Below are 26,679 nucleotides of genomic sequence, written 5' to 3'. Positions count from 1 at the left end.
ACACACACACACACACCCACACACATAAACATAAACATGTACACGCACACATGCACACAATTCAAGAATTTCTCAGAATTATGAACAGGCAAGATGGGGGTGGGGTTGTATAAAATGAATTTTACATGTGAAATCTATGAACTAATCATGTTTTGGTACTTGTTGTCTAGCAGATACCAGTGATAATTGAGTGTGGATAATGCAATTTAGTGAGACAGTTAGAATCTTATAGGCCTTTCAGCGTGATTTATTTTTGTGGGAAAAATGTGCTGGACTGGGCGGCGGTCATATTTTGTACCACTCTGCGGTACATCTAGTTCAACTTGATTTGCATTTCAATGAAAATTCTGAAATTTTTCCTTTTCACTAGTCTCTTGAATTATAGAGTATGTCTTACAGACTTTAGATCCAAAGCTTGTGGGAAACATTTTGAAAAGGGCAAGAAAAAGATCTGTAAGTATGTCCAAAACCCTGATCTCTGCATGATACCAAATACCATAACATGCCTTGCACACTACATCTCTAAATGAAATATAGCAGAAGCCATAGAAAAGGATAAAAAAGCAGACCGATGTCTATAACAAAGCCTTTATTAAGCTCACTGAAGACATTGATAAAACAGTATTGTCCAAAGGTAGGAAAGTGAGGACTCTCAACTCTTTGACTGATAGCTATGAGAACATACTAAAGACCATTGCTGAGCATGAAGGTGTGTCAACACAAGAAATATAGATCAAGGACAGTGGTGTCTACATCCATGGAATTGTTGATGCAGCCATCGACAACTTTTGCCAAAATGAAGACACCCTGGATGGGAAGTGTACAACTCATGCTATGATGTCTGTTGTGTTCCGAAGAGGCCAAGTCTCCACAGCAGAGAAATGCCTAGCACAGGTTTCCTCAGGTTCAGAGGTCCCTCACCACCTTAAACACGATTGATATGAATGGATGGAGATAAACTTGTATACAGGTACATTTTGTCCATTCTTTTACGCTTCACATCCAGGGTGTCTTCATTTTGGTCAAAGTTGCTGATGGCTGCATCACAAATTCCATGTTCAGCAACTCCAGTGGGGCCAGTTGGGATGTAGACACCACTCTCTGTCCTTGATATCTAGTCTGCTGCAAAAGATGTGAGAAGTGCCTAACATCTGTATAGGAAACACTGTGTCCCATTGCACTGAGCTCATTGATGACTGTCTTACTACCAAACTTAAGATGTATCAAAATGGGAAGTCCCAGTGTGATTGGCGTATGGATGTGACAGCTCTGTTCAATGAGATCATGACAAATTGGGATAACACACAGATTCTCCTTTGAAGCTGGGTTATCATCACATGTTTGGTAATTTCTGTGGGCATGTTAATCAACACACCATGCTTTTCCTCAATATGTCTGCAGCCCTGTGTAATATTTGGATTTCAGAAAGACTCTGACTTGTCTGTGGAAGTGTAGTCTCAGTCTACTGTTATTTCTGTGAGTTTAGCAGCTTCCCTCAGTGCACAATATGGTCATACTATCTGAGCAGATCAAATCTGACTGTCTTGGACGTGGAACAAATGCAAGCCTGTCTTTGTAATGCTGTATCAGCTTTTCCTTTAGTTTCCAGGATCTATATTTCTTGTGTTGAACTATAGACACACCTTCTTGCTCAGCAATGGTCTTTAGTATGTTGTCATAGCTATTAGTCAAAGAATTGAGTCCTCACTTTTATATCTTTGGACAATACTGTTTTATCAATGTCTTCAGTGAGCTTAATAAAGGCTTTGTTATAGACATTGGTCTGCTTTTTTATTCTTTTCTAAGGCTGCTGTTATATTTCGTTAAGAGATGTAGTGTGCAAGGCACATTTCATGGTATTTGCCATCATATGCAAAGAGATCTGGGCATGAAAGAATTTGAATGTACATTCAGAAGCTGCCCGAAGGACCTTGTCTCTGGTACTGGGGACAGCCGTGGCCTACTGGTTAGGGGTTCGGGCTAACCGAAGAGTTACCGGTTCGATCCCCGACCCAGAAGGGAAAAAAGGCGGGGGAAGTGGTTCCCATGCCCACATCCATGGTGCCCTTGAGCAAGGCACCTAACCCCTCACTGCTCTCCCATGCCCACATCCATGGTGCCCTTGAGAAAGGCACCTAACCTCTCACTGCTTCCCGAGCGCCGCTGTAGTAAGGCAGCTCACTGCTCCGGGTTAGTGTGTGCTTCACCTAATTGTGTTCACTGTGTGCTCTGTGTGTTCACTAATTCACGGATGGGATAAATGCAGAGACCAAATTCCTTGTATATGCAAGTATACTTGGCCTATAATTTACATTGCCCCTGTACCAGTCGAATTGGCTGTCAGAGGTTCTGATCTAGAGCTGGCCTTCCCACAAATGAAATTCAATGAAATTAAATGAATGATCTCTGTATTTGAAATGCTGTTATTTCAATCCTACTCAGCCTTCTTGGTGCAGATGTGCTCTCACTCTCAACATTTGCAACTTGCTGCTGCTCACTGATTTTTGTCTTACTGCAGTAGTTCACTCTACATGATACATGATATAAAACTTTGATTTTGGAGGAATATCATCTGTATATGGAGCCAGAGTTTTATGGACATCACCATCTCTCTCTGCTGGGCAAGGGTAAGTATGCGTTGGAGGCCTTCTACTGTAGGGTTTTGGACATAGGGATCTTTTTTCTTGCCCTTTTCAAAATGTTTCCCACAAATGATACAAAGCTTTGGATCCAATGCCTGTAAGACATTCTACATAATTCAAAAGACTAGTGAAAAGGAAAAATTATATACATTTCAGAATTTTCATTGAAATGCAAATCATTGTGGTATCGTTGAATTACACATGCAACATTGGTCAGAGGGCTAAGTACTTTCTTAGCTAGGGAAAGTAGTTTCTACAACTAACTGTTTAGCTACTTAGGGGTGAAGTAAGCAGTGTAGGCTCTACTGTCCACTGCTGGTCTGCAACGTTCTGTTCCATTCCACAGTTAGCTAGCTAGCAAGCTAACCGTTTTGCATGGGATATTATGGTAAGTGTAGCAGCTACATGCTAAATTTGTATAATACATGGGGTATTGCAAACGAATAAGGTTGGTAATTGTGATATCCTAGGTTTTAGTGTCAGAATTATTTAGGAGTTGCCCAGGATTTGGCGCTCCAACATTAGTTATAGTGTTTGGGTACCGTTAAGCTAAGGTAGAAGAAGTGCGATTCTACATGAGTTAGAAGCATAGCAGAGTCCGATGTGGTCACCTGTGTAACCGTTAAAGATTAAAAATACTTAACAGTCTACAGTGAGACAGTTTGTTTGTACGAAGTTATTACATCTTTTTGGCGACGAGGATTTAACCGCTGAGGTGGAGGCTTGAAGATTGAAATGCAAATCAGACGTGAGTGCTGCAGTGTGGGATTGCTAACAAAGTGAGGGAGAAACAACGTGACTTGAACTGGTAAGAGAGAGAGAGAAATAACGGAGGAAGAATGGCTACTATTGGCACGCTAGCGGCGTTTGATGTAAAAAATCAGACATGGGAGGAATACTGTGAAATAATGGAGCAGTTCTTTGCGGCCAATCAGATTAGCGACCGAGATAGGCAAAGAGCCATACTCATAAGTGTCGTTGGGCCAACCACATACAGTTTGATGAGGAGCCTCGTAAGCCCAGATAAGCCAAAGGACAAAACTTACCAGCAACTGGTGGCATTGTTAAAAAATCACTTTCATCCAAAGCCTAGCGAAATTGTACAACGATACAAATTTGATTCACGCACTCGGAAACCAGAAGAATCTGTAATGGAATATGTAGCAGAGCTGCGCCGGCTAGCGCAGGATTGCAACTATGGTAACAAGTTACAGCAAATGTTGAGGGACAGGCTCGTGTGCGGGATCAATGATGAGCGCATTCAGAGACGTCTGCTGTCAGAAACAGAGTTAACTTTTGACAAAGCGTTGTCCATTGCGGTAGCAGTAGAGACTGCAAACAAAAATGCCCAGGATCTGAAAAATCCAAGTGCGTCCGTGAAATTCATTAAAACAAAGAAAGGTACACAGGAGTCTAGTGCTTTCAAAGAAGCAGGGAATGAGTGTTATCGGTGCAAGGGAACCAGACACAATGCGGCAAACTGTAAATTCAAACAAGAGAAATGTCATGCGTGTGGTAAAGTAGGACATATTGCAAGAGTGTGCCGTGGAAAAAACACACTGAATCAGGGAAGCAAAGAACATGGGGATGTAAAGAGCGAAAAGAAGCGGGGCTCATACCACCGTTCGCACAATGTGCATGAAAGGCAGGACACCAGTGAAAGTGATAGCTCAGACGAAGAGACACTCACACTGCATTGCATGAAGTTTCGATTAGGCCAAATGAGCGACGTACATTTAAGAAGAGTAGACCCCTACATGGTTGAGATGAAAATTAATGGGAAAGGTGTTTGTTTCGAAATAGACACCGGCTGCAGTCTCACTGTTATGAATGAGCAGACATTACAAAAGCTGTGGAAAGATACAAAATGCCCCAAAGTGAAGCCAGTGAAAATTCACTTGGAGACTTATACAGGCGACCCTGTTAAGGTGATAGGAGTTGCATCAGTCAGAGTTAAATACAAGAAGCAAAGCTGCACGCTGCCCCTTGTGGTGGTTGAAGGAAACGGCCCCAGCTTACTAGGGCGTAGCTGGTTGGAGAAAATCAAAATAAATTGGAAAAAAATAAAAGACAGCCGCAAAGCCTGTGATTTACAGCATATGAAAACAGAGACAAAAACACTACAGCAAGTGTTAAGCGAACATGAGAACGTGTTTAAAGAAGAATTGGGCACGCTGAAAGGCACCAAGGCCACTATTCACGCATAAGGCTAACGCGAGTTCCTCGTTTCTTCCGCCCTCGGTCAGTCCCATATGCCATGCGGGCCAAGGTTGAGGAAGAAATAGACAGGCTGTTGAAAGAGAAAATTATCACACCGGTGAAATGGGCAGAATGGGCTGCACCTGTCGTCCCCATCGTGAAACCGGATGGACATATAAGACTGTGTGGAGACTACAAGCTGACCGTAAATACGGTGTCGTCACTAGAACAATATCCAATACCCCGGGTGGAAGATCTATTCACAGCGCTGTCAGGCGGGAAACAATTCTCTAAATTAGATATGAGTCACGCATACCAACAAATACTCATGGATGAAGAGTCTAAGAAATACTTGGTAGTTAATACACACAGAGGGCTGTTTACATACAATAGACTCCCATTTGGAGTTGCTTCCGCTCCCGCCATTTTTCAAAGAACCATAGAAGGTCTCTTAAGAGGGATTCCACGAGTGGCAGTATACCTTGATGACATACTCCTGAGTGGAGTGGATGAGGCAGACCACCTGAGAAAGCTGGAGGAGGTTTTGACTAGGCTGGAAGAGGCAGGATTGCGTTTAAAAAGGAGCAAATGCACGTTCCTACAAGAGGAAGTGGAGTATCTGGGACATAGGGTGGATGCTCAGGGGCTTCATCCTGTGAAGAAAAAAGTGAAAGCCATCATGGAGGCGCCCCCTCCCTCGAATGTCACTGAACTTAAATCATATTTAGGTTTATTAAACTACTACAACAAATTTCTCCCCAATCTGGCAACCCTGTTGGCCCCTCTACATGAACTCTTACGGCACAATGTGCACTGGAAATGGCACAAAGAACAGGAAGAGGCCTTCCAAAAGTCTAAAGCCTTAATGAACTCAGCAGAAGTGTTAGTCCATTACTCGGCTGACCGAGATTTGATCATGTCATGTGATGCTTCACCTTACGGGGTAGGTGCTGTTTTATCACACCTGATGGAAGATGGCAGTGAACGTCCTTTGGGGTTCATGTCACGAACACTGTCGCCTGCTGAAAAGAGGTACTCACAATTAGACAAAGAGGGATTGGCAGTTATATTTGGTATTCAGAAATTTCACAAATACCTTTATGGACGAGCGTTTACAATCCACACAGATCATAAGCCATTGATCTCTCTCTTCAATGAAAAAAAACCCATACCACAGATGGGGTCCCCAAGAGTTCAAAGATGGGCTGTGCATTTGAGTGCCTATGAATATAATAGTAAGGAAAACAGAATGCAAATGCTGATGCATTAAGTAGGCTGTGTGTCAAACCAGGAAAAAAGAAAGTCAATGGATCTTCTGGATGATACACTCATAGACACGACTCAGATTAAGCGCTGGACAGCGAAAGACGTAATATTGTCCCAAGTACATTCTCACGTGCTGAAAGGGTGGCCGACAGAGGTAGATTCCAGTGTAAAGCCATTTTATCAGCGAAGGATGGAACTAAGTGTACGGGACGGATGCATACTTTGGGGCGCTAGAGTAATTATACCCACCAAAGTTAGAGAAAAAATTCTAAAGCTGCTGCATCAAACCCACTCTGGCATGTCAAGGATGAAAGGACTGGCTCGATCATATGTATGGTGGCCTGGAATGGATCAGGATGTTGAGAGGGAAGTGATGTCATGTGAGGAGTGTCAAAAACACCGCAAGTCACCACCCACCGCGCCGTTACATCCTTGGGAGTGGCCAGAGTCGCCATGGTCAAGGATCCATGTGGACTACGCAGGGCCCTTCCAAGGTGAGATGTTTCTGTTGATTGTGGATGCGTACTCTAAATGGCTAGACATCTACCCAGTGAAGACGTCCACTTCCCAGGTTACTATAGAAAAGCTAAGGCAGAGTTTCAGTGTTTTTGGATTACCGAAAATGTTGGTGTCTGACAATGGAACGTGTTTCACAAGTGCTGAATTTGAGTCCTTCATGAAACAAAATGGCATCAAGCATGTGAGGTCAGCACCATTCCACCCTTCTTCGAATGGGCTGGCAGAGAGGGCGGTCCAAACTTTCAAAGAGGGGATGAAAAAGATGAAAGGTGATTCGGTGCAAACCAGGTTGTCAAGATTTCTGTTCAGTTACCGTATCACGCCTCATGCGACAACAGGTCTCTCACCGGCAGAGTTGATGATGGCACGACGACTCCGATCTGTTTTTGACCTGCTGCTGCCAGACATGAAATCAAAAGTGCAGGAAAAGCAACTGAAACAAAAACAGGCCCATGACACAAGCAAAAGACTGAGAAGTTTCTCACCAGGGGATAAAGTGTTCATCAGAAACTACTCTTATGGTCCTAAATGGATCCCTGCTGTCATTCAGGATGCCTCTGGTCCAGTGTCATATACTGTCATCATTGGAAGTGGCCAAACAATGAAGAGGCATGTGGATCAAGTGAGAGCCAGATTATCTGACACTGTGCCAAATCAAGAGCCTGAGGGAGAATTGGAGCTGTTGTCAGGTCTGGATGGTGCTGTGGGCTCTGAGGCAACAGGGACGGCAGAGACAGAAGAACAACCTGTGAGTGAGCCGGATCAGCAGTCTACATTAGGGGTCGAAGTTCCACCAGGTCCACCAGTGGTCACAGAGGTGCGACGCTCAGAGCGGGGGAGACGGTCACCTCCGCATCTAAAAGACTTTGTTAGATAGAGTGAGATCTTTTCCAGGAATAGAGCAACAATGCGCTCTGATCTCACTGGAAGGACGTACCTTCCTAGTTAGGAACTTGTTTTAAAAAAAAAAAAAAAAGATGTTGAAATGTTGAGATGTTTATGACCTTTGTATTGTTGACACCTGTTTAAACTAGGAGAGCATGTGACACAGGCCTTAAGCATATAATGAGTTTTTCGCTTAAAGGTGGGGGAGATGTGATATCCTAGGTTTTAGTGTCAGAATTATTTAGGAGTTGCCCAGGAGATGGCGCTCCAACATTAGTTATAGTGTTTGGGTACCGTTAAGCTAAGGTAGAAGAAGTGCGATTCTACATGAGTTCGAAGCATAGCAGAGTCCGATGTGGTCACCTGTGTAACCGTTAAAGATTAAAAATACTTAACAGTCTAGACTACAGTGAGACAGTTTGTTTGTACGAAGTTATTACAGTAATGTACATCGTTTCGACATGAGTAAATTACATAAACACAATTCTTCATAACTGCCGTGTTAGTAAAATGATTGAATGTCCTGTGAATTAATAACTAGATGTAACGTCAACGTGTGATTACTAGCTGTCTTTCAATGATAATGTTAACATGTTTTCCGCTAAAATGCGGCGTGATGCAGATCAAATGTATCTTTATGATGATGCGCCGTTAGCTACGTAAAGGCATGCTGCACACACTGTTGGGCTAACGAGCCGGCCAAAGAGTCGTAGCCTAGGCTGACGCATTAGTTGTGTGCCGCCAAAGATTTTTTCACCGTCACTTGTTCTGTTATCAACATTCCTCTTTGGCTGCTACTATTTGCGATGCACTCTGCTTTCGACATTAATTTACATTAGATTCCATTCTTTTCAATACAACTCTGCACACCAGCATTGCACTTTGCAGCCGTGTAATCACGATTCAGTTATATTTGGTCGCTGCTCCATAAAATCGATTGTTCATCCATTGTTTGCCTGTTAAAAACGTCGGCGTTGATGTGTGTGGCAAGTGACAGTGCACCATAAACTGTAGGCCTATAAAATGACAATGCACACATGTTGAAAAGTTCCTTATTTTCAACGGAACTCAAAGATAATGAATATAGTATGAATATAATATTTTCTGTTTGTTATGCCCTTTATAATGTGTGTAGGCCTACATTTTGTGCATGCACTTCTGCAGTAGCATTTATTTCAGTTTATATCAGCTATATTTCTGAAGACGGTGGCGCAAAAAGTGGGTATGCGCTATATGCGGCGCATAGGGGCGCAGCACCGTGGGGGCATGTCAATAAGTGGATGGTGAAAAGCAACAGGTAGGATTTAAAGTATGATGTCTGTGCTTGGAGGCTTGCAAATATTCATGTTAACAGACTAGCGTTTGCTAAGCATATGCCGATTGAAACATTAACCTATTCCATTAAGATAGCTAGGTGGCTACCATGCTCATACTGAACTTTTAATGGAAACTTTTTAAAACAGAAATGTCACGCTAGCAACAACTCATTACATGTTTCCATTTCCTAACAATCCTACTGTAATATTAATAGCCTAATATTGTGCTGATAATGTGGCAAACAAAGGCCCGTGTTGGATCAGCCTTATCCTTTGTGAGCAACAGCTGGCAAAAGGACGTTATGAGAACCGTTTAGACTCTCTTAAAGTCTTAAAGTGACAATGCACCATTTGACAATACTTCAAGTTCAAATTGGCAGAATTTCTTAAAAAATAATAATTTACACTAATAAATTCTGTAAATTATTGGCCTTTTGTTTTACTTTAGTTGTTGTTGTTGTTTTTTTTTTTTTTTTGGGGCCAATTTGTTGTTGCATACCCCTCAAAAAATGGGTAGCTGCGCCCCTGTCTGAAGAATATGTGTTGCCTCAGGTCTGCTGCACATCTTTTAAAATTTGATTTGAAATAATCAAATAGACCTATGTCTTAAAGTTCAGTTAATAAAGTAACTTGCTTTGCTTTCATTTGAATCCCAATCAAGATAAACAATAATTGCTTTATTGTTAATATGGACTCTTGGAAAGTTCAGAAATGCAAAATAATAGAATTTTAATCATATGATAAAATATGTGATTAATTGTGATTAACTATAGGAATTCAGCGATTAATCGTGATTAAAAATTTTAATCGTTTGACAGCACTACCTAAAATGCATTAGGCTACACCACTGACCAAAAAAAAACCTGATCAGAAGTCCATTGTGAGTTGTTTATACTGTATGTTATTTTAAAGGTATGCAGGTTTAGGTATTTTTGGCGAGTGCAGAGCTCCCTTTAGAGTCGCAATGTACTTCTATGTTACTCTGATATTGTAAATAGCAAACTTCTTGTGACTTAGCCCTCCTGTACACAATGCAAATGCTTTTGCTGTGGAGGTGAAAGATTAACAACAGGCAAAAAACCGTCTCCAAAGAGCTATATCTACTGACAAAGGTAATGTTTCACGAGATTTAGTGGGGCGCCGCTCTTGGAAGTTGCAAGGCTGGTTTTCTCGGTAGGGACTCAAATTGGCTTCATAAAGGTGAAAATCTTGCATAGTGTGACTTTAAGAGCGCATTAATAGCCACAGTGATATGGGCGGGTGCAACACACCTTCTCATCCACGAACGTGCTTCCTCCTCCTCTGCAGGATAAAGGTTTTTTTATTCAGTCATTGGAACATTATTGGGGTAAGCTAATACTAATACTAGTTGTAGCCTACGAAAATACCGATGCGCTGTTTAAAGTTGCCCTGCTCGCTGTTAAAGGGAATGACAGATGTCATTCTCATTGGTTTAAATGATGTTACGCCCAAAACACATCCATGACTGATTTGAAGAAACCTAGGAACACCTGGTTGCGCCATCAGTCCGACGTTTGATAATGAAAACACACCTGTGGACTGGACATCCCGCTAAATTTAAATAAGCTTTTCGCCAGTGACCATGCGATTTAGACTGTCATGATAGGGCCCTTAATGTCATTATATTAAAGACAGAACAGCTTTGTCTTTATATATGCTAACAAGACCAGTGTTTTTACCCCGTGGCATGGAAGGATTATGAGCCACTGGGCCCCTGGGCACAGACATGGAAAGGGCCCCTGGGCCTTGCCCACCTCAACATTAGTAGCTCAACAATTGTAGGGGGGTCCGGGGGCATGAAAAATAAAATGATAGCATTAATGATTAAATGATGACTTCTGATGAGTTTGTGGAAAGAAATTGACAGATTGAGACTTACAAAGATGACATAACCATCAACAGATTTAAGGCATCTTGCTGTGAAAAAAGATGTTCATTACAAAGCATATTTATGTGACCTGTATTATTTGACTGAGGGGCTCCATTCGGATATCAGGGGTGAATAACATAATCCATAATTTGATTGAGGGGCCCTGTTAAGACATATTACATAACTTAACTCGTGTTATTTGACTGAGGGGCCCTATTCAAATATCAGGGGTGGAGAACATAGTAGTGACTTCACGCAAAATAGATAGATAAATAGATAGATACTTTATTGATCCCCATGGGGAAATTCAAGAAATGTGTGTGCGTGTGTGTATGAGTGTACGTATGTATCAGAGATGGAAATAAAATATGTTTTCCACTACCATTGTGGCTGGTGGATTCCAAAATCTATAAAATCTAAATAGCAGCGTGTTCCGTGAAGGTGTCGCGGAGCGGAAAAAATTGTCAGCGAATCAACAATCAGAGCAAACTGCGCCGAGAACGTTGTAGGCAGATATTAGATCTGCTGTTGGTCTAAAGACATATGTATGCCGTAAACTCGTCTCATGTCATTTAGAAACAATGCTGTGGTCTAATCTAGTCATCAACAGAAAATGAATGGATTGCAAAAAAAATTATTGAGATTGATGCTGAAAGCATGAGTGTCCCCCAAGATGTGTGAGAGTTGGCAACCCTGTGCTAAACGCCTGCCAAATCCCAAACAAAGACCTACAGTACAGATTCTTTGTAATGAATTTCAACAGCACATACATGCCTTTTTGCAGAACACCCTGTCAAGAAAGAAGAACCTATGGCCTACAATATGCTGGCTGGATATACTGTAGGCCCTATTGGCCTACAACACAACTAATGTTACATTCTACTAAGAGGTTTTTAATTTAGGCTATCAGAGAAAGAGAAAGGAACCACCTGAGGGATACATAGGCATGTATCATAATGTGGTTAAAAAATATTTGAGTGTGAAAAGCCTTGGCCTATGTGTTATAAAGATTTAAAATGCAATCCCTTAAATATATCAGTGTAAATTGAATACCAGACAATTAAATTGTAACTGTATTTACATGTATTCAGTTACTTCCCAACACTGGTAACCATATCAATAATGATTTGATGATCTAATTTCTGCATTACCAAAAAGACGAGCTGGCAATTTCAGGTAGGCTGTTTTACCACAGAGCAATAACACAGACTCATACAAAGGTAGAAAGGAACTTATTTATATTCCATGCCCCAGTAAAATAGGTTGAGCAATGTCCATGGTTGACAAAAGAAACCCAAAAAGAGTTACTTACAAACTAACTTTTAATCACGTATGTCTTTCAGTACCTAAGCCCTTTTATTCTTTAAAACAGTGTTTCTGGGAGAAGATGATGGGTTTCAGCAAAAATAGAACTGGAGAAATTGCTGGGTTCAAAACAAACATAGGCTACTTAAAATTCTCAACAATATTCAAATGTAAAAAAAAAAAAACACTTGACAGAGATGTGGGGAGTGGGGACATGTACTGTGCTAATCATCATGTCTGCTAATCATCGTGTCACCATGAAATAAGAGAATAAGAAAACTTAACAGGATGTTGAGTCTTACATCTCCTTTTAACAAAACAAAAAGCTGCTTGCGAATCAATGTGGAAATTCACAATACATAAATAAAAGAAAACAAATTCATCGAGTTAAGTGATTGACATCATGCTTTTTTGCTCTGTCCTTCCTTTGATGGAGTGACTGTGTAATTTGCTGCTAGGAGAGGGCATAGTTTCCTGTTGGAGACAAACAGAGGTAGGGTTTTTCACAGTTGCACAACTGAATTAACATCTGTGATTATTCAGGGAATGTAGCCTTTACAACACAAAGCTGCACCGTATTAGTCAGAATGAGCAGCAGGTGCACTGCAAAAAATGAAATCTAACCAAGTGTTATTGATTTTATAATAAGATCAAAAAATCTATTTGGTATTGTTTTTAGTATGAAAAGACTTACCTAGCGCTCTCTCGAAAGATCATTTTGACTTGATTTAAGAAGACTTCGACTTATTTTTATGGAGTATTTTTAAGTAGTCTTATCAAGACAAAATTACTTAACGCACTGGCAGACACATTTGCTTGTTTTTAGGACAAATTTGCTTAACGCACTGGCAGAAAAATGTGCTTGTTTTCAGAATGTAAATTAAGTCAAATGATTTCACGAGAAAGTCATTTTATACTGAAAACAATACAAACTAGTTTTTTTTTTTATCTTGATCTTGTTAGATTTTATTAGATTTGTTATCTTCTTATCTTGGTTAGATTTTATTAGATAAGCAGTTTTTGCAGTGTGAATGGTATGAGCTAGTTTCCCATCTACTCATAGATGAGGATAATTTAATTTATAATTTATATTACATGATTATGAAAAGCCCACATTTATCACATTAAAATATACATTGCTTTTTAAATATGCAGTCAAAAATACTGTAGTTTCATTTTGGCACAGACAGCCACAGTCTAGCAGACTGGGAAAAGCATTTGTCGAAGACCAGGATTGTTGCCTATTATTGTTAATAAAAGCGCTATTTGGTGTGCTCAGTTTACTTCCATGGCAAGAAAGGCTAGAATTGTTGGCTTTCCAATGGGCAAATTCTAAAGTTCCTAATACATTACGTGTTTGAGCATTTTTTGCTTTTTCTTTGTGCTCTATCTGAGACTGTCTGCATGGGAAAGTAAGAAACGAAATTTCAATTCTTTGTATGACCAGTGCATGTAAAGAAATTGACAATAAAAGCCGACTTGACTTGACTTGACTTGACTTGAAAGGAGAACACACCATAGGTCTACCCCCATTTCAGCTAACCACTGCTGTCTGTGCATGTGGCCAAAACATCAAAGTTCATCGTCACTCACGCTGACGCGGGTGTGTCCTTCTTCACATAGGCACACGCTGGGCTCGGCTGCTCCAGCTGTTGTTTGAGTTTGTTTATCTCATTACTCCATTCAGTCTTTGACACATTGAATTCCCCTGAGAGTGATTGGGTGAGAGTGTAATTGAAGAGAGAAAAGGGAGAGGAATGTGTATATAATGTAATGGATGAAAGGGGGAGGGAGGCAGAGAGAGAGAGAGAGAGAGAGAGAGAGAGAGAGTTGGTTAACTATAATTATGTGAACTGACAGTACTTGTCTTACTGTGTTTTTGACTTTTGCACTGTTACATTGAACCACAAGAGGGTGCAGAAGGCAAAGAAAAAGATACCATTCATATCCATTCATACTGTACATGTTGCATGCAAGAAATGTACCTTAGTACAAGCCTACACCTCTTACCTGATGAACAATAGTATTATTTATTTAACTGTGTGGTTGTGAATACAGGCAGTCTAACATGAGTGAAACTGTCAACAAAGTTAAAAAGACCAGGGTGAAGGAATATCACTGGATAGTTCCAAATAGTCAAGTCAACTTTATTTATATAAAGCATTTCATACACAGAGGTCTTTCAATAAGTAAGGGATAATTTATACGCCGATCATTATTGGGAAAATAAGTCCCGACAGGGCGAACCAGACCTGTTCCGCCCTGAAGGGACTTATAAATGTAAAGGACTTGTAAAGGTCAATAAGACATAATATATTTCATACCTGTGTTGCAGCATGTAGCCTAGCTGTCTAGCTAGGTTTACAATGCAATCCAATGTCCTAAAATACTAGCATTTCGCCTGTCAGCTAGCTAAAAAGATCGAGTGCTTAAACTAACATATTTGTATGTGCTCTGACTAAGTTCGTGTGGCATATAAACCACAATTCGTGTTGATACAAGTGCCAGTGCCATTCAACCTCAATGAGAGCGACGCGAAACGAATTGTGGTTTATATGCCACACGAACTTAGTCAGAGCACATACACCACTAAATATGTTAGTTTAAGCACTTTTTAACGCTATTTTTATACCTCTTCTACAGTTCCAAACAACATAACACTTACGTGGTAGTGAGTAGAGGGTCCCTAAAGCCAAACCGAAGTATCCCGAGGTCTTTATGTGGTCAGATAGCGAGTCCAGAATGAATTTCATCAAGCCAGTACCTTTCCGGAAATGTTGCCATCTTTGCTGCCATCTTTAGGGAACAGTCCGTAGGAGTCGATTGCTGAGTGTGTTGTAACACGCTCTGGAAATTCACAATTTTTTTTTTTTTTTTTTTTTTTTTTTTTAAAACATAGTCCAGTATTTCTTTCGAAATTGAAATGAAGTTATATGGACTGGACTATGTTTTTTTTTTTTTTTTAAACGGCGACGAAATTGTGAATTTCCAGAGCGTGTTACAACACCCTCTACTCACTACCACGTAAGTGTTATGTTGTTTGGAACTGTAGAAGAGGTATAAAAAAAGCATTTTGTAGTGGCGAAATTGATATGCCCTGCTCACTTCCAGGCTACGAGTTTTGACTGAAAACGGTACAATCGAACTTTCTCAAAACACATCCGAATGACATGATTTTGATGTCAACTCAACGTATGTACCCCCAATCATCCGTAAATCGATCTAAAGTGCATTTTACTCCGGATAATTCCTTTAAAGGAGAATTCCGGTGTGATATTGACCTAAAGTGTATCGAAACATGATACCGAGTGTGAACGTATGTCTCATAGCCCATCTCGGCTTGTCCCCTGCACTCCAAAATCTGGCGCTAGTTAGCCGATGCTACCAACATCTTTTTCAATAGTGGCATCGGGCTAGCCATGCAAATAAATCACTGTTTTACACCCGTTTACGAGGCTCAATGTATCTCCACACTTCATTGGTAGACTTCCGAGGGCCCTGACATTTAAAATGAGACATTGAGAACTTTGAAAAAGCACTGGTAGTTTACTTACAAGACGATTTATACAGACAGTATCTTCACGGTTTAGCGCTTTGCAGCCATCTTGAATTTAGTCAATGATAAGTCGAAAGCAACGAGTAAGAATGAACAGGTATGATAGTGATTAGATTCCAAAAATAATTCAGTGGAAATGCATGGATTCCAGTTGCTGCTACTGGAAGAAACTGGAATCCATGCATTTCCACTGAATTATTTTTGGAATATTTTTTTGAGACATTCGGTTGTTAATCTTGTCAATACACTGACAAAGAGATTCAAGGGGACCATAGTCGTTAGGCGAAAGAGCTAAGTAAAGTTGGGTGTCATCGGCATAGCTATGAAATCAAATTGTTTGTGATGGTTTGTCCAAGTGGGAGCATAGAGTGCTTAGAGAGCATACAAATAGTGGCTTAATGCCAAATAGATACCACAAATGAAACAAACCCTTAGCCATGGCAGAAATAGTTTCACACTTACAAAATTGCTAATTAAATATTTGGTAGGTAAGAAAAATTTGAGAAGTCGCATGTCCATACCTTCCAGTGTAGTCGTCTCCTTTTGCACTGCTTCCATTTCTACTGCTAATTTGCTCTGTGAAAGCACAGAACAGGAAAGGCTCAAGTCCCCTGACTGCATTACTCCAACATTAGCACCTCGTTGTTTTTAGCCCTAGTCAAACACAGTAGCAGTAATGCACACAAACTAGAAAAGATAAACAAAGAATGTCATGGTTTTTTTTTTAAACAGCTCATGTAACTGTAGTTGAGTTCTCTCTCACCTGTAATCTCTCACATGCTTCCCTCTCAGCTACCTTTTTGTGATAGTCAACAGCAAGCCCCTCCAGAGTGTTTTTGTCTTTATCCATCTTCATTTGGGCGATTTTTGCTTGTTCGTCATAGAGCTGTACTTTATGATTCTCCTGCTTGACGTCCCACAGGAGGGACTTAATTCTTTGCTCTGTGTCCTCCGTGTCCTTTATCAACCTGACTATCATTGTCCTCTGGCCAAAGACAATGATGGCCAGTGCCAGCATTAACAACACCGATAAAGACACTAAAACCTGACATGCTGATAATTTCATGGCAAAAAGGTTTGTTTAAAAAGAAAGTTTAAGGTGGAATACTATATGCTTCCTCCCAGATGCAGTCCACTTTTCAAGATTAATGGACCACCCAAAGCAGAACAGTCTAGCAAGATTTGCGTGTTTTTTTTGCTGACAGTTTGTCTCAGATGGGTAGTCAAAAGCAAACTGGCTTTTTGTTCTTCCCTGAAAGTGGCTTAGGAGTAGATAACACCACACTATGCCTCTGGCATCCTGCATGATCACCTGGTAAAACAGGTTATTCAAATTCTGAGAACAGCAGAAGTGGTTCATCTTGATCCCATTACACCGACATGGTTCATCAGCGTGCTGCTCCTAAAACTCTAAAGTTGGTCTTTTGAAAACAAGCAACAAAACATTGCCTATATGACAAACATGACCTGTAATTGCACACATGTTTGTGTGTGTGTATTAATGCAAACACATGCATCACTACACTCTAGTACAATGTTTTTCAACCACTGTGCCGGGGCACACTGCCGTGAGAGATCATCAGGTGTGCCGCAGAAAATTAACCCAATGTCACTCACTGGTCCAGAAAAGCAACTGTTGCATCAAAGAATTTATAACCACATGCTCTCATTGATTGTATGATTGCACTATTTGTAGAATGCAGGCATTGTACAACGGGGGTCCCATATCCAGAATTCACAGAATCATCACATATCCAGTTCAAAACAACAATTAAATTAGATATAGTCAACTACAAATGAAACAGAGGGCGCTTGTTTTATTGAGCAGGTCTTGCATAGAAGCCATAATAAGGCCATATCTGTGTATTATTTGAAATTTTAGGCTATGGTATGTTTATTTTTTCTTCACACAGGATGTTAGTGTGCCGTGGGACATTTTAAGTGTCAAAAGTGTGCCGTGGCACAAAAAAGGTTGAAAAACACTGCTCTAGTACATGAGTACTGATACCATTTTTAATGTGTGTGTGTGTGTGTGTGCGCGCGTGTGTGTGTGCGTGAGTGCACATGCGGGTGTGTTCAATCAAGCTTTTCAACACTTGACTGTTAATACCACACCAAAAACTATTACCAAACACAAAGGATCTCTTCATATCCGGATTGAATGGGCTCTTGAAAGCTGTGTATCTGTGCAATACCATATATATGGAATAGTTCTCAGCATTACAACATGAGACAGTGGAAAGACTAGGAAGCCTTCATATGCTTGAGAAAGCTGCCCATCCAGTCTGAAAACTGCTTCTGTTCCTCTGGTGTCGTTTGATATGAATGTCACTTCACTTGAATTCACTTGAATTTACTTAAAAGAGAAAGGTCGAGCAACAAAAACACCTCCAACAAAGAGAAACATTTAAAAATGTATCTGAAGATACACTCTTCACAAATGCTTGCAGCACTGGTATTTCTCATGCTGAAGAGGATTGACTCTGTCATCCACAATAAAGATGGACTTGGTGGACAAGTATTGAAAAAAAAAAAATAATTTCAGTAATGAAAAGTGTACTGACTTTTAAAGTAAACTGACAGTTTTAGTGTGCTACAAAAACTGCTTATCTGTGTTATGACCCTTTCAAGAGAGTTCGATTATCAGCATCATAGTTGGCCCCACAAGGCTTCCGTTTTAACATTCCATATGTTATCTTAATGCAGAGGAAGTAGATTGGGAACCAAATAGAATGTTCAAGCATTGTTTTTGTTTTTATTGTTGAAAGGGCATATGATACTCTTTTGATCCCATGAGGGAAATTTGGTCTCTGCATTTATCCCAATCTGGGGATTAGTGAAACACACTCAGCACACAGTGAACACAGAGTGAGGTGAAGCACACACTAATCCCGGCGCAGTGAGCTGCCTGCTACAACAGCGGCGCTCGGGGAGCAGGGAGGGGTTAGGTGCCTTGCTCAAGGGCACTTCAGCCGTTCCTGCTGGTCGGGGTTCGAACCGGCAACCCTCCGGTTACAAGTCGAAGCGCTAACCAGGCCACGGCTGCCCCCAAATTATTATTATTAATCTTATATTAAGATAAAAAAAGACAGTACAGTACAGTAGTATAAAGAGACGTACCTAGCACTTTCTCATCATTTTGACTTGTTTGACTTATTGTAAGATGTCTTATCACAACAAATTTGTTTAATGCACTGGCAGCCAAATTTGTTGTCTTTAAGACAAATTAGCTTAATGCACTGGTTGCCAAATTTGCTCTCTTTTATCTCAAAGGAACTGTATGTAAGAAATGTATTTCAATTAATCATAAAATGGCCCTGATATGTCACTAGACATTAAGAAATCATGTTCATTTCAAACACTGTACTTATATCACTGACAACAGTAGTCTGGCCAGGATATTGTCATTTCAAAATAATTTGTAATTTGAAAGTGATTGCAGTACCAGTTTTGGCCACAATCTTACATATGGTTCCTTTAATATAAGATTAATTACACTTTAATATAAGATTAATTACACTTGGTTAGACAGTTTTGCAATGTGTTATACTTACACTGTTAGTCCCTAAAATGAGGTCTCTCAGGTGTCCAGTTTTACAGCATTGGCTATTTCACGCATTTCCTGATGTTGTCATCCATTTGCTATCCTTATCCTTAATGAACAGTTTGAGTGTCTGCACTAATAGGTTTTCACAAAGGTTAACATTAAGTGACCCTTATAAACTGTTTGTTATATAAGAGTGCAATTCTAAGGTAAACCACTCCACTCTAATCCACAAGTATTTGCTTTCTTTTAAACATGCTTGGTCATATTAGACCTATTCAGCCGTTATCTGTTCTCAAATCCAATTGTTTAGTCCAAGTTCAACCCAGACAATGATACAATTGTTGATGATACAAATTTGGCTTGTTTTTCAAGAGAGAGGTGATTTGATGTCATGTGAAATGATACAATTGTTGGCATCTACACCCACAGTGCTTTTTCTTTTTCAGGGAGGTGTCTCATATACCTTTGACTAGAGTAAACAGTCTAATCTTTAAAGGAACACGCCACCCAACATTGGAGGAAAGGATACATATTGCACATCCTTCCCTGAAACAGGAAGAAAAATAAATATATATATTAATTTTGATTAATTAATTTGAGAAAAAATAACGGATTAAAAAAAATAACGCTGTTGATAAAAATAAAGTGATTAAAATAAAATCCTCTTCAATGTCTGCAGCAAAGAATTTGTATATCACCGGAGTTCATCAACTCTAAAGTCGCACAACATTGCAATGAAATAGTGTTGACATTGAGGGGAGTGATACTTTATTTTCATTGTGTCCCCTAGATTATATCTGTGGCCTGAAATACCATGTATGTGATAAAAAAAACTTCTTCCCGAAGCACTTTTGAATTTATTTCCTCAGCATATTAGGTCATATCATAGATTATTATGGCCATTATTAAAATAATAATAAAAGAGTTTTTGAACTTTAATGTTACAAATGCTGATTATTCAATGATTATTCAATTACATATTTTAAATATTTTTACAGCAAAAATCATATATGTGATTAATTTAGATTAATTAATCACAGAGTATGTAATTAATTAGATTATTTTTTTTAATCGATTGACAGCCCTAATTAATATATATATATATTTAATTAGGGCTGTCAATCAATAAAAAAAAAAATCGAATGAATTACATACTCTATATATATATATATATATATATATATATATATATATATATAATAATATATATTACATATATATTATATATATATATATATATATATATATATATATATTTTTTTTTTTTTTACAAAAAGGCATGACAATCCAAATTCTCATTCCTCATTAGGGAAGCGTCCCATTAGGATAACAATACATGTTTAACATTATACAATGTGAATCAGCTAAATTTGCAGCAAAGGTTTGCATATGCACAGTCACAGCACAAATTAAGAGTGTAAAAGATAGTTTGTGTGCAACGTTTCGAGCCCCTGGCTCCTGGCTAGCCCCTAGCTAGCCTGAGGAAGAGCCAGGGGCTTGAAATGCGGATCACTCTCTCTTGTTTTACTTTTGGAGTCCAGCACCCATCCAAAATTGTGAAAAGGGATGTGTGTTGTCACACGTCTACTGTAAAAGATAGTTTGCGCGACAACAAAGTTTTGTGTTACATTTGTGTTACAAGTGTTTTGAACCATGTGAGAGCATTACCTGAATATTGTCATTCTGTGCTCTTGAAAATACAAAGTTGTTTTGTTTACACCAGCTATCTACGAATGGACAGTGAATTGGACAATTTATCTGCCAATGGATTAAATAATTTTATCTAAATTTAAGATAAGATTTAAGACAATTAAGGTAAATTTCTATTGGCAGATAAATTTGTTTTATGTCTTAATTTAAGAAGATCTTGACTTATTTTAAGTCAAATAATCTTACAAGAAAGCTCAAAGTAAGTGTCTTTATGCTAAAAACAATACTAACTAGATTCTTTATCTTAATATAAGATTATAACACTTGGTAAGATATCACTTTTTTGCAGTGATTATGTTATGTGGATGTCTTTTCCTTCTTTCCTTTGGTGTCTGGTAAGACATCACGTGAGCATGTATATCAACTGGGTAAACAAAACAAATCTGTAAGCTTGCTGTTGATTGGCTGGTGACTCAACACCAAATGCAATTTAAGGCTTGATCACCTGTAGTCTTTGCACCAGCTGGCAGGTTAAGGTAAGACCATTTGTATGATACCTGAATGTTCTTTTATAGCTTACACATAGTGCTTCAGCCAATTTAATGCATGCTGATTCAGATTCTAATTCATTTTCTTATGTTGGCTGTGTAAATCCCAACATTCTAAGAGACATTAGAATCTAGCTTAGATTCTGTAACATTAATGCAAAGTAATTTAAAATGATTCCAATCTTTTAATGCACTTGGAAAATATCATGTTGCACAATGTGATTATTTTCATTTGCACTCTGCAAAGTCTCAGCTTATGACCACATGACTACACATTTTGTCAGGTGTTGGAAAACCAAATTGCATCTCCTGAGCGTAGACATGGAGCTGAGAGGAATATTGTTCTGCCTTGCAGCTCTTGTCCTCTGTGGTAAGTGCTAAAAGTCGTACTCTCTGGTCTCCTCATAATTGATCAGTGTTGGGTGATGCATTACAGCACTTACGAACAAGCGCCTGTTCCCTTATATATCATAATATATAAGAATTTTAATTACAACCCCAAATCAGAAAAAGTTGGGACGTTGTGTAAAATGCAAATAAAAACAGAGTCTGAAAATATACAAGTCTTGTAAACCCATATTTAGCAGCAAAAAGGACATAGACAACATATAAAATGTTGAAAATGAAATGCATATGAAAATGAAGATTTGGACTATTTCATGGAAAATATATGATCATTTTTAATTTGATGCCCGTAACATGGAAGTTTACTGGAACCAGCTGTTGCTGTATTTGCAATTACCGTCTGTGACTCCACCTAAGTTCTTTAAAAAGTGATAAGTAAGATAATGTTTGTTTCTGGAAATCAGACAAGAAATGGTTTCTATTGTACCTAACAGCCAGAATCCTTAATCATAATGGACAATTAAACAAAAGCTCTTAAAAATTAAAGGGCCGCTTTTGTAATTGGGTAGTCTTGAATACTGTGTCAAATGCCAAGTGTGCCACTCAGACTTTACCATCTGGGTCCTGACTGGGTGTCTGTGGGCTTTTGACCAGATACTTCAATGTCCTTTGGTTAAATGCTCTATTCAGATATTCTGTTTAGCTAAATGAACATATGCAATACACTCTTAAAATGAATGTGTTGAAAATAACACAACTTTTTGAAGACAGCTCTATGTCCAGATAGGGACAACACAATTTGTTTTTCTTATACTCTTACAACAAATGTGTTAAAACTTGTGTTGTTTTTAAACACATCTCTGTGTCCAGATAGGGACAACAGAGTTTGTGTTGTTTCTAACACATTTATTTTAAGAGTGTATCTGGACACAGAGATGTGTTAAAAAAACAATGCAAGTTGTGTTGTTTTCAACACATATTATGTAACAAATACAACACAAACTGTGTTGTCCCTATCTGGACACATTCGTTTTAAGAGTGCAGTATACAGGATCGCTTAATTCACTAAATGTACAGAGTACATAGAAATTTGACTTAGTAATGCAGCACTTGTAAGCACGTCACTGCCTAATATGCACAGCAAGCTTGGATGATCCCTATGCGTTCAGAGTTCAAGAGTTTTAATAGGTTCAACATTGAACAGTAGGCTATTTGTTGAATTATGTCGCTGTCTTTTCCAGGTCAAGCTTCTGTAGTTCCAGCCATTGCACCAGAAACAGGGGTCTGCTGGGCCATGGGGGACCCTCACTATCGCACTTTTGATGGCAGTTACTTCAGCTTTATGGGTAACTGCTCTTATATCCTGGCCAAGAACTGCTTTGTCGACAAGACCCACCCCACCTTTGAAGTGTCTGTGAAAAATGAGAAGAGTGGCAAATCACTCCTCACTGCAGTTGGCGACGTCACCATTAAAGTTTTTGACCAAGTGATTCAAATGGTCCGCAATGAGATCAGCATGGTCCGGGTGAGTACATGACGAGTCCTACAATTTACACACCGACACGGTTACTTTGGATGCCATTTAACAATGCTAGCAGGAAAATGATGTGCTTTGTTTAACTTACAGATCAACTATGAAGTATGGAGCCTTCCTGTCACCTTGAAAACACCCCAAGGAGAACTGAAGCTGGTGCAGAGTGGTCTGTCTGTGATCTTCTGGACAGACTTTGGGCTGACCGTACAGTATGACTGGGAGGAGTATGTGAAGGTGACCCTGCCCAGCAGCTTCATGAACAGCGTATGTGGCATGTGCGGTAACTTTGACGGCGACAAGAACAATGACCTCGTCAAACAAGATGGCACCAAGGCAGAAAGTGTTGAGGCAATGGGAAGGAGCTGGATGGTGCCAGACCAGAAAGGCGCGCAGTACTGCCAAAACCAGTGCATCGGGGAGTGTGAAGGCTGTAGCTTCTTAAAGGACATCGGAGCAAATTTGTTCTGTGGTATCATGACCCCAATTATAAATTTTCAGTTTAAGGCCTGCCATGCTGTCATTGAGCCTAAGGTTTTCTTTGACATGTGCAAGTTTGACCACTGTCGAGGTGGTGACATGAAGGACTACATCTGTGACATGTTGCAAGTCTACACAGATGCTTGCCAAAGAGCTGGGGTCAACGTCCCTGACTGGAGACACATTGCTCACTGTTGTAAGTAGCCATAAGATAGCTAAACTGCAGACTGACACAAACAGTGATTCTCACAACATCATATCAGTTCATCGAAGTTGCAATATGCAAGATCATCTCCTCTTGAAATGCACTTCAGATTGTACTACCACAACTAATCGTTAATCGCTAAATTAGGGGCAGCCGTGGCCTACTGGTTAGCGCTTCGGACTTGTAACCGGAGGGTTGCTGGTTCGAACCCTGACCAGTAGGCACGGCTGAAGTGCCCTTGAGCAAGGCACCTACTGTAACCTCTCACTGCTCCCCGAGCGCTGCTGTTGTTGCAGGCAGCTCACTGTGCCGGGATTAGTGTGTGCTTCACCTCACTGTGTGTTCACTGTGTGCTGAGTGTGTTTCACTAATTCACGGATTTAGACCAAATTTCCCTCACGGGATCAAAAGAGTATATATACTTACTTAAATGCACCTCAGATTGTACCATCACAACTAATTGTTAATTGCTAAACTGTCGCTAAACTGTTTCTTTCCCACAGCTCCTCCTGCATGCCCAGAGCACAGCCACTTTGAATACTGTGGAAATGCCTGTCCAGCAACGTGTGAAGATCCATCTGCCCCGTCCTCATGCAAAACCCCTTGTGTGCAAACATGCACTTGTGACGAAGGCTATCTCCGTAGTGGCAACAAATGCGTACGCAAGGAGGAGTGTGGCTGCCAGTTTAACGGATGCTATGTCCAGCCAGGAGAGGCCTTCTGGAGCGATGATATGTGCACTCAGAGATTATTCTGCTCTATGGGGGGTGAACTGAACACGGAGACAACTAGTTGCCCCGCGAGCCAGGCGTGTGGCGTGGTTAATGGTATCCGGGACTGCTACCCAGTGCATTACGGCATCTGTATGGTCTCTGGTGACCCTCACTATCTCACCTTTGATGGGGAGGCCTACGACTTTCAAGGCACCTGTGTGTATGAACTGGCTGGGCTCTGCTCCAAGCAGGCTGGCCTAGAGCCATTTGACATAATTGTGCAGAACGATGCCCGTAATAAGCAGATTGGTTCAAGCACGAAGCTGGTTGAGGTCACGGTGTACGGAAACACCATTGTGATCAGTCAAGACAGACCCGGCGTGGTCACGGTGAGTTTAGGTCCTCATCTCTGTATAATATTCCACACACTGGAAAAGGTCCTTCCAAGTAATTGAAATGATTTGCCTTCTTTCTTAAAGGCAAAATAGGCATCTTTGCCTCAGCTTAAAACTATATTTTGGGTAGGTTTTAAAACAGTGGGATTGATTGAATGCAGGGTAGTGAGAGTGGATGTGAGTGTTAGGAGTACAAATCTTACAAATCTAAACTCATTGTAATACAATTACATAGGCTGTCTTCAGTGTGGATCACTTGGTCATTAAATTGGTTTTTGTGTAAAGGCCCATTCACACCAAGAACGATAACGATAACTATAACTATAACCATAACGATAAAAGCGTTCACACTGAACAACGATAAACAAAGTCTCTCATTGTGTTAATAAATGTGAGGGCTAAAATTCGATGGGTTCTGATTGGCTATTAGCATTTTATCGTTGTGAAAATCGCTCTGAAGTGATCCCCAACGATATCGTTCTTCATGTCGTTATCGTTATAGTTTATGTGTGAACGTCGTCATTCATATTAACGAGAACGATATTTATTTATAGTTATCATTATCGTTATCGTTTTTGGTGTGAATGGGCCTTAATTTAGTATTATTTTTAATTCTGTTCACTCCAAAGGTTAATGGAGAAATACAGAACCTGCCTGTAAACCTGGATTCAAACAAGGTGCAGATCTCCAAGAGCGGTTTCTTTGCTGTGGTGGAGACAGACTTTAGGCTGACGCTGTCCTACGACTGGAACTCTGTGGTGATGGTGACACTGCCCAGCACCTACATGGGGGCCATGTGCGGCCTGTGCGGGAACTTCAACGGGAATGTGTCCGACGACCTGCTGATGAAGAACGGTCAGGTGGCAAACACCGGAGCGGAGATGGGTCAGAGCTGGCGTGTGGCTGAAATCCCCGGGTGTCTGGACAGCTGCAAGGGCCCCTGCCCCGACTGTGACATCACCCAGAAGATTCTGTATGAGACCAACGACTACTGTGGTCTGCTGAATGACCTCTCCGGTCCCTTCCGCGAATGCATGGCCGTCATTGACCCAAGCACATTCTATCAGGCCTGCCTTTACGATGTTTGTCTTCACCAGGGAAAAGGGAGCATGCAATGCAAGACCCTCACTGCCTACACTGCAGCCTGCCAGGCTAAGGGCATCACTGTCTACCCCTGGCGTACAGCAGCCCTCTGCAGTAAGAGCTTACTTATCTTTATTACCTTTCATTATTCATTACATTTCTCACTACAAGATTAGCCTGTATATTCAAGACAAAAGACCATGGTATCAGAAAATAAATCCCTTAAGTAGGTCATATTTATCATTTCATAATGAAGCCATTTCATGGGCCTCACAGTCACAGATTAAATGCCCTTATCATGATTTCTGCATTTAGATATTCAGTGCACTCCCAACAGCCATTATGAGGTTTGTGATAAGGGTTGCGGTTCCACCTGCCCGAGCAAGACTGCACCCAGTGTCTGTAAAGAGCAGTGCCAGGAGGGGTGTGTCTGCAATCGTGGCTACGTCCTCAGTGGTGCTCAGTGTGTTCCAGCGGACCAGTGTGGCTGCCAGTACAAAGGCATGTACTACAAACCGGGCAAGGCATTCTACCCTGATGGACTGTGTGCCGAGGAGTGTATGTGTAATGGAACAGGGGTAAGAGGCTGCAATGTGAAACACA

The 26,679-nt window shown here is 40.3% G+C and overlaps 1 protein-coding gene and 1 pseudogene across 1 annotated transcript; one reads left to right on the top strand and one right to left on the bottom strand.

Moving 5' to 3' along the window:
- The first annotated feature begins 4,251 nt into the window (after positions 1–4,251).
- LOC125284894 lies at positions 4,252–7,859 on the top strand (annotated as a pseudogene).
- A 4,080-nt stretch (positions 7,860–11,939) lies between these two features.
- si:ch73-347e22.8 lies at positions 11,940–16,949 on the bottom strand. Its single transcript, XM_048229054.1, has 4 exons — positions 16,343–16,949; positions 16,101–16,155; positions 13,617–13,731; positions 11,940–12,497 (listed from the first exon to the last, which is right to left on the bottom strand). The coding sequence occupies exons 1-4, from the start codon at positions 16,643–16,645 to the stop codon at positions 12,425–12,427; spliced, it is 546 nt and encodes a 181-aa protein (XP_048085011.1). The 5' UTR covers positions 16,646–16,949; the 3' UTR covers positions 11,940–12,424.
- Between the last annotated feature and the right edge of the window lie 9,730 nt (positions 16,950–26,679).

The sequence above is a fragment of the Alosa alosa genome, chromosome 20, assembly GCF_017589495.1.
Source record: "Alosa alosa isolate M-15738 ecotype Scorff River chromosome 20, AALO_Geno_1.1, whole genome shotgun sequence".
Taxonomy (NCBI): Eukaryota; Metazoa; Chordata; class Actinopteri; order Clupeiformes; family Clupeidae; genus Alosa; species Alosa alosa.
This window is presented reverse-complemented; position numbering and strand designations above follow the sequence as displayed.

What these genes read in the sequence shown, in the direction of transcription:
- si:ch73-347e22.8 (XM_048229054.1), bottom strand. Translation starts at nt 16,645, where the DNA reads ATGAAATTATCAGCATGTCAGGTTTTAGTGTCTTTATCGGTGTTGTTA. An exon ending in AAGCATGTGAGAGATTACAG is followed by an intron (nt 16,156 to 16,342) that starts GTGAGAGAGAAC and finishes GTGCTTTCACAG; the next exon opens with AGCAAATTAGCAGTAGAAAT. An exon ending in AAGGACACACCCGCGTCAGC is followed by an intron (nt 12,498 to 13,616) that starts GTGAGTGACGAT and finishes TGTCTCCAACAG; the next exon opens with GAAACTATGCCCTCTCCTAG.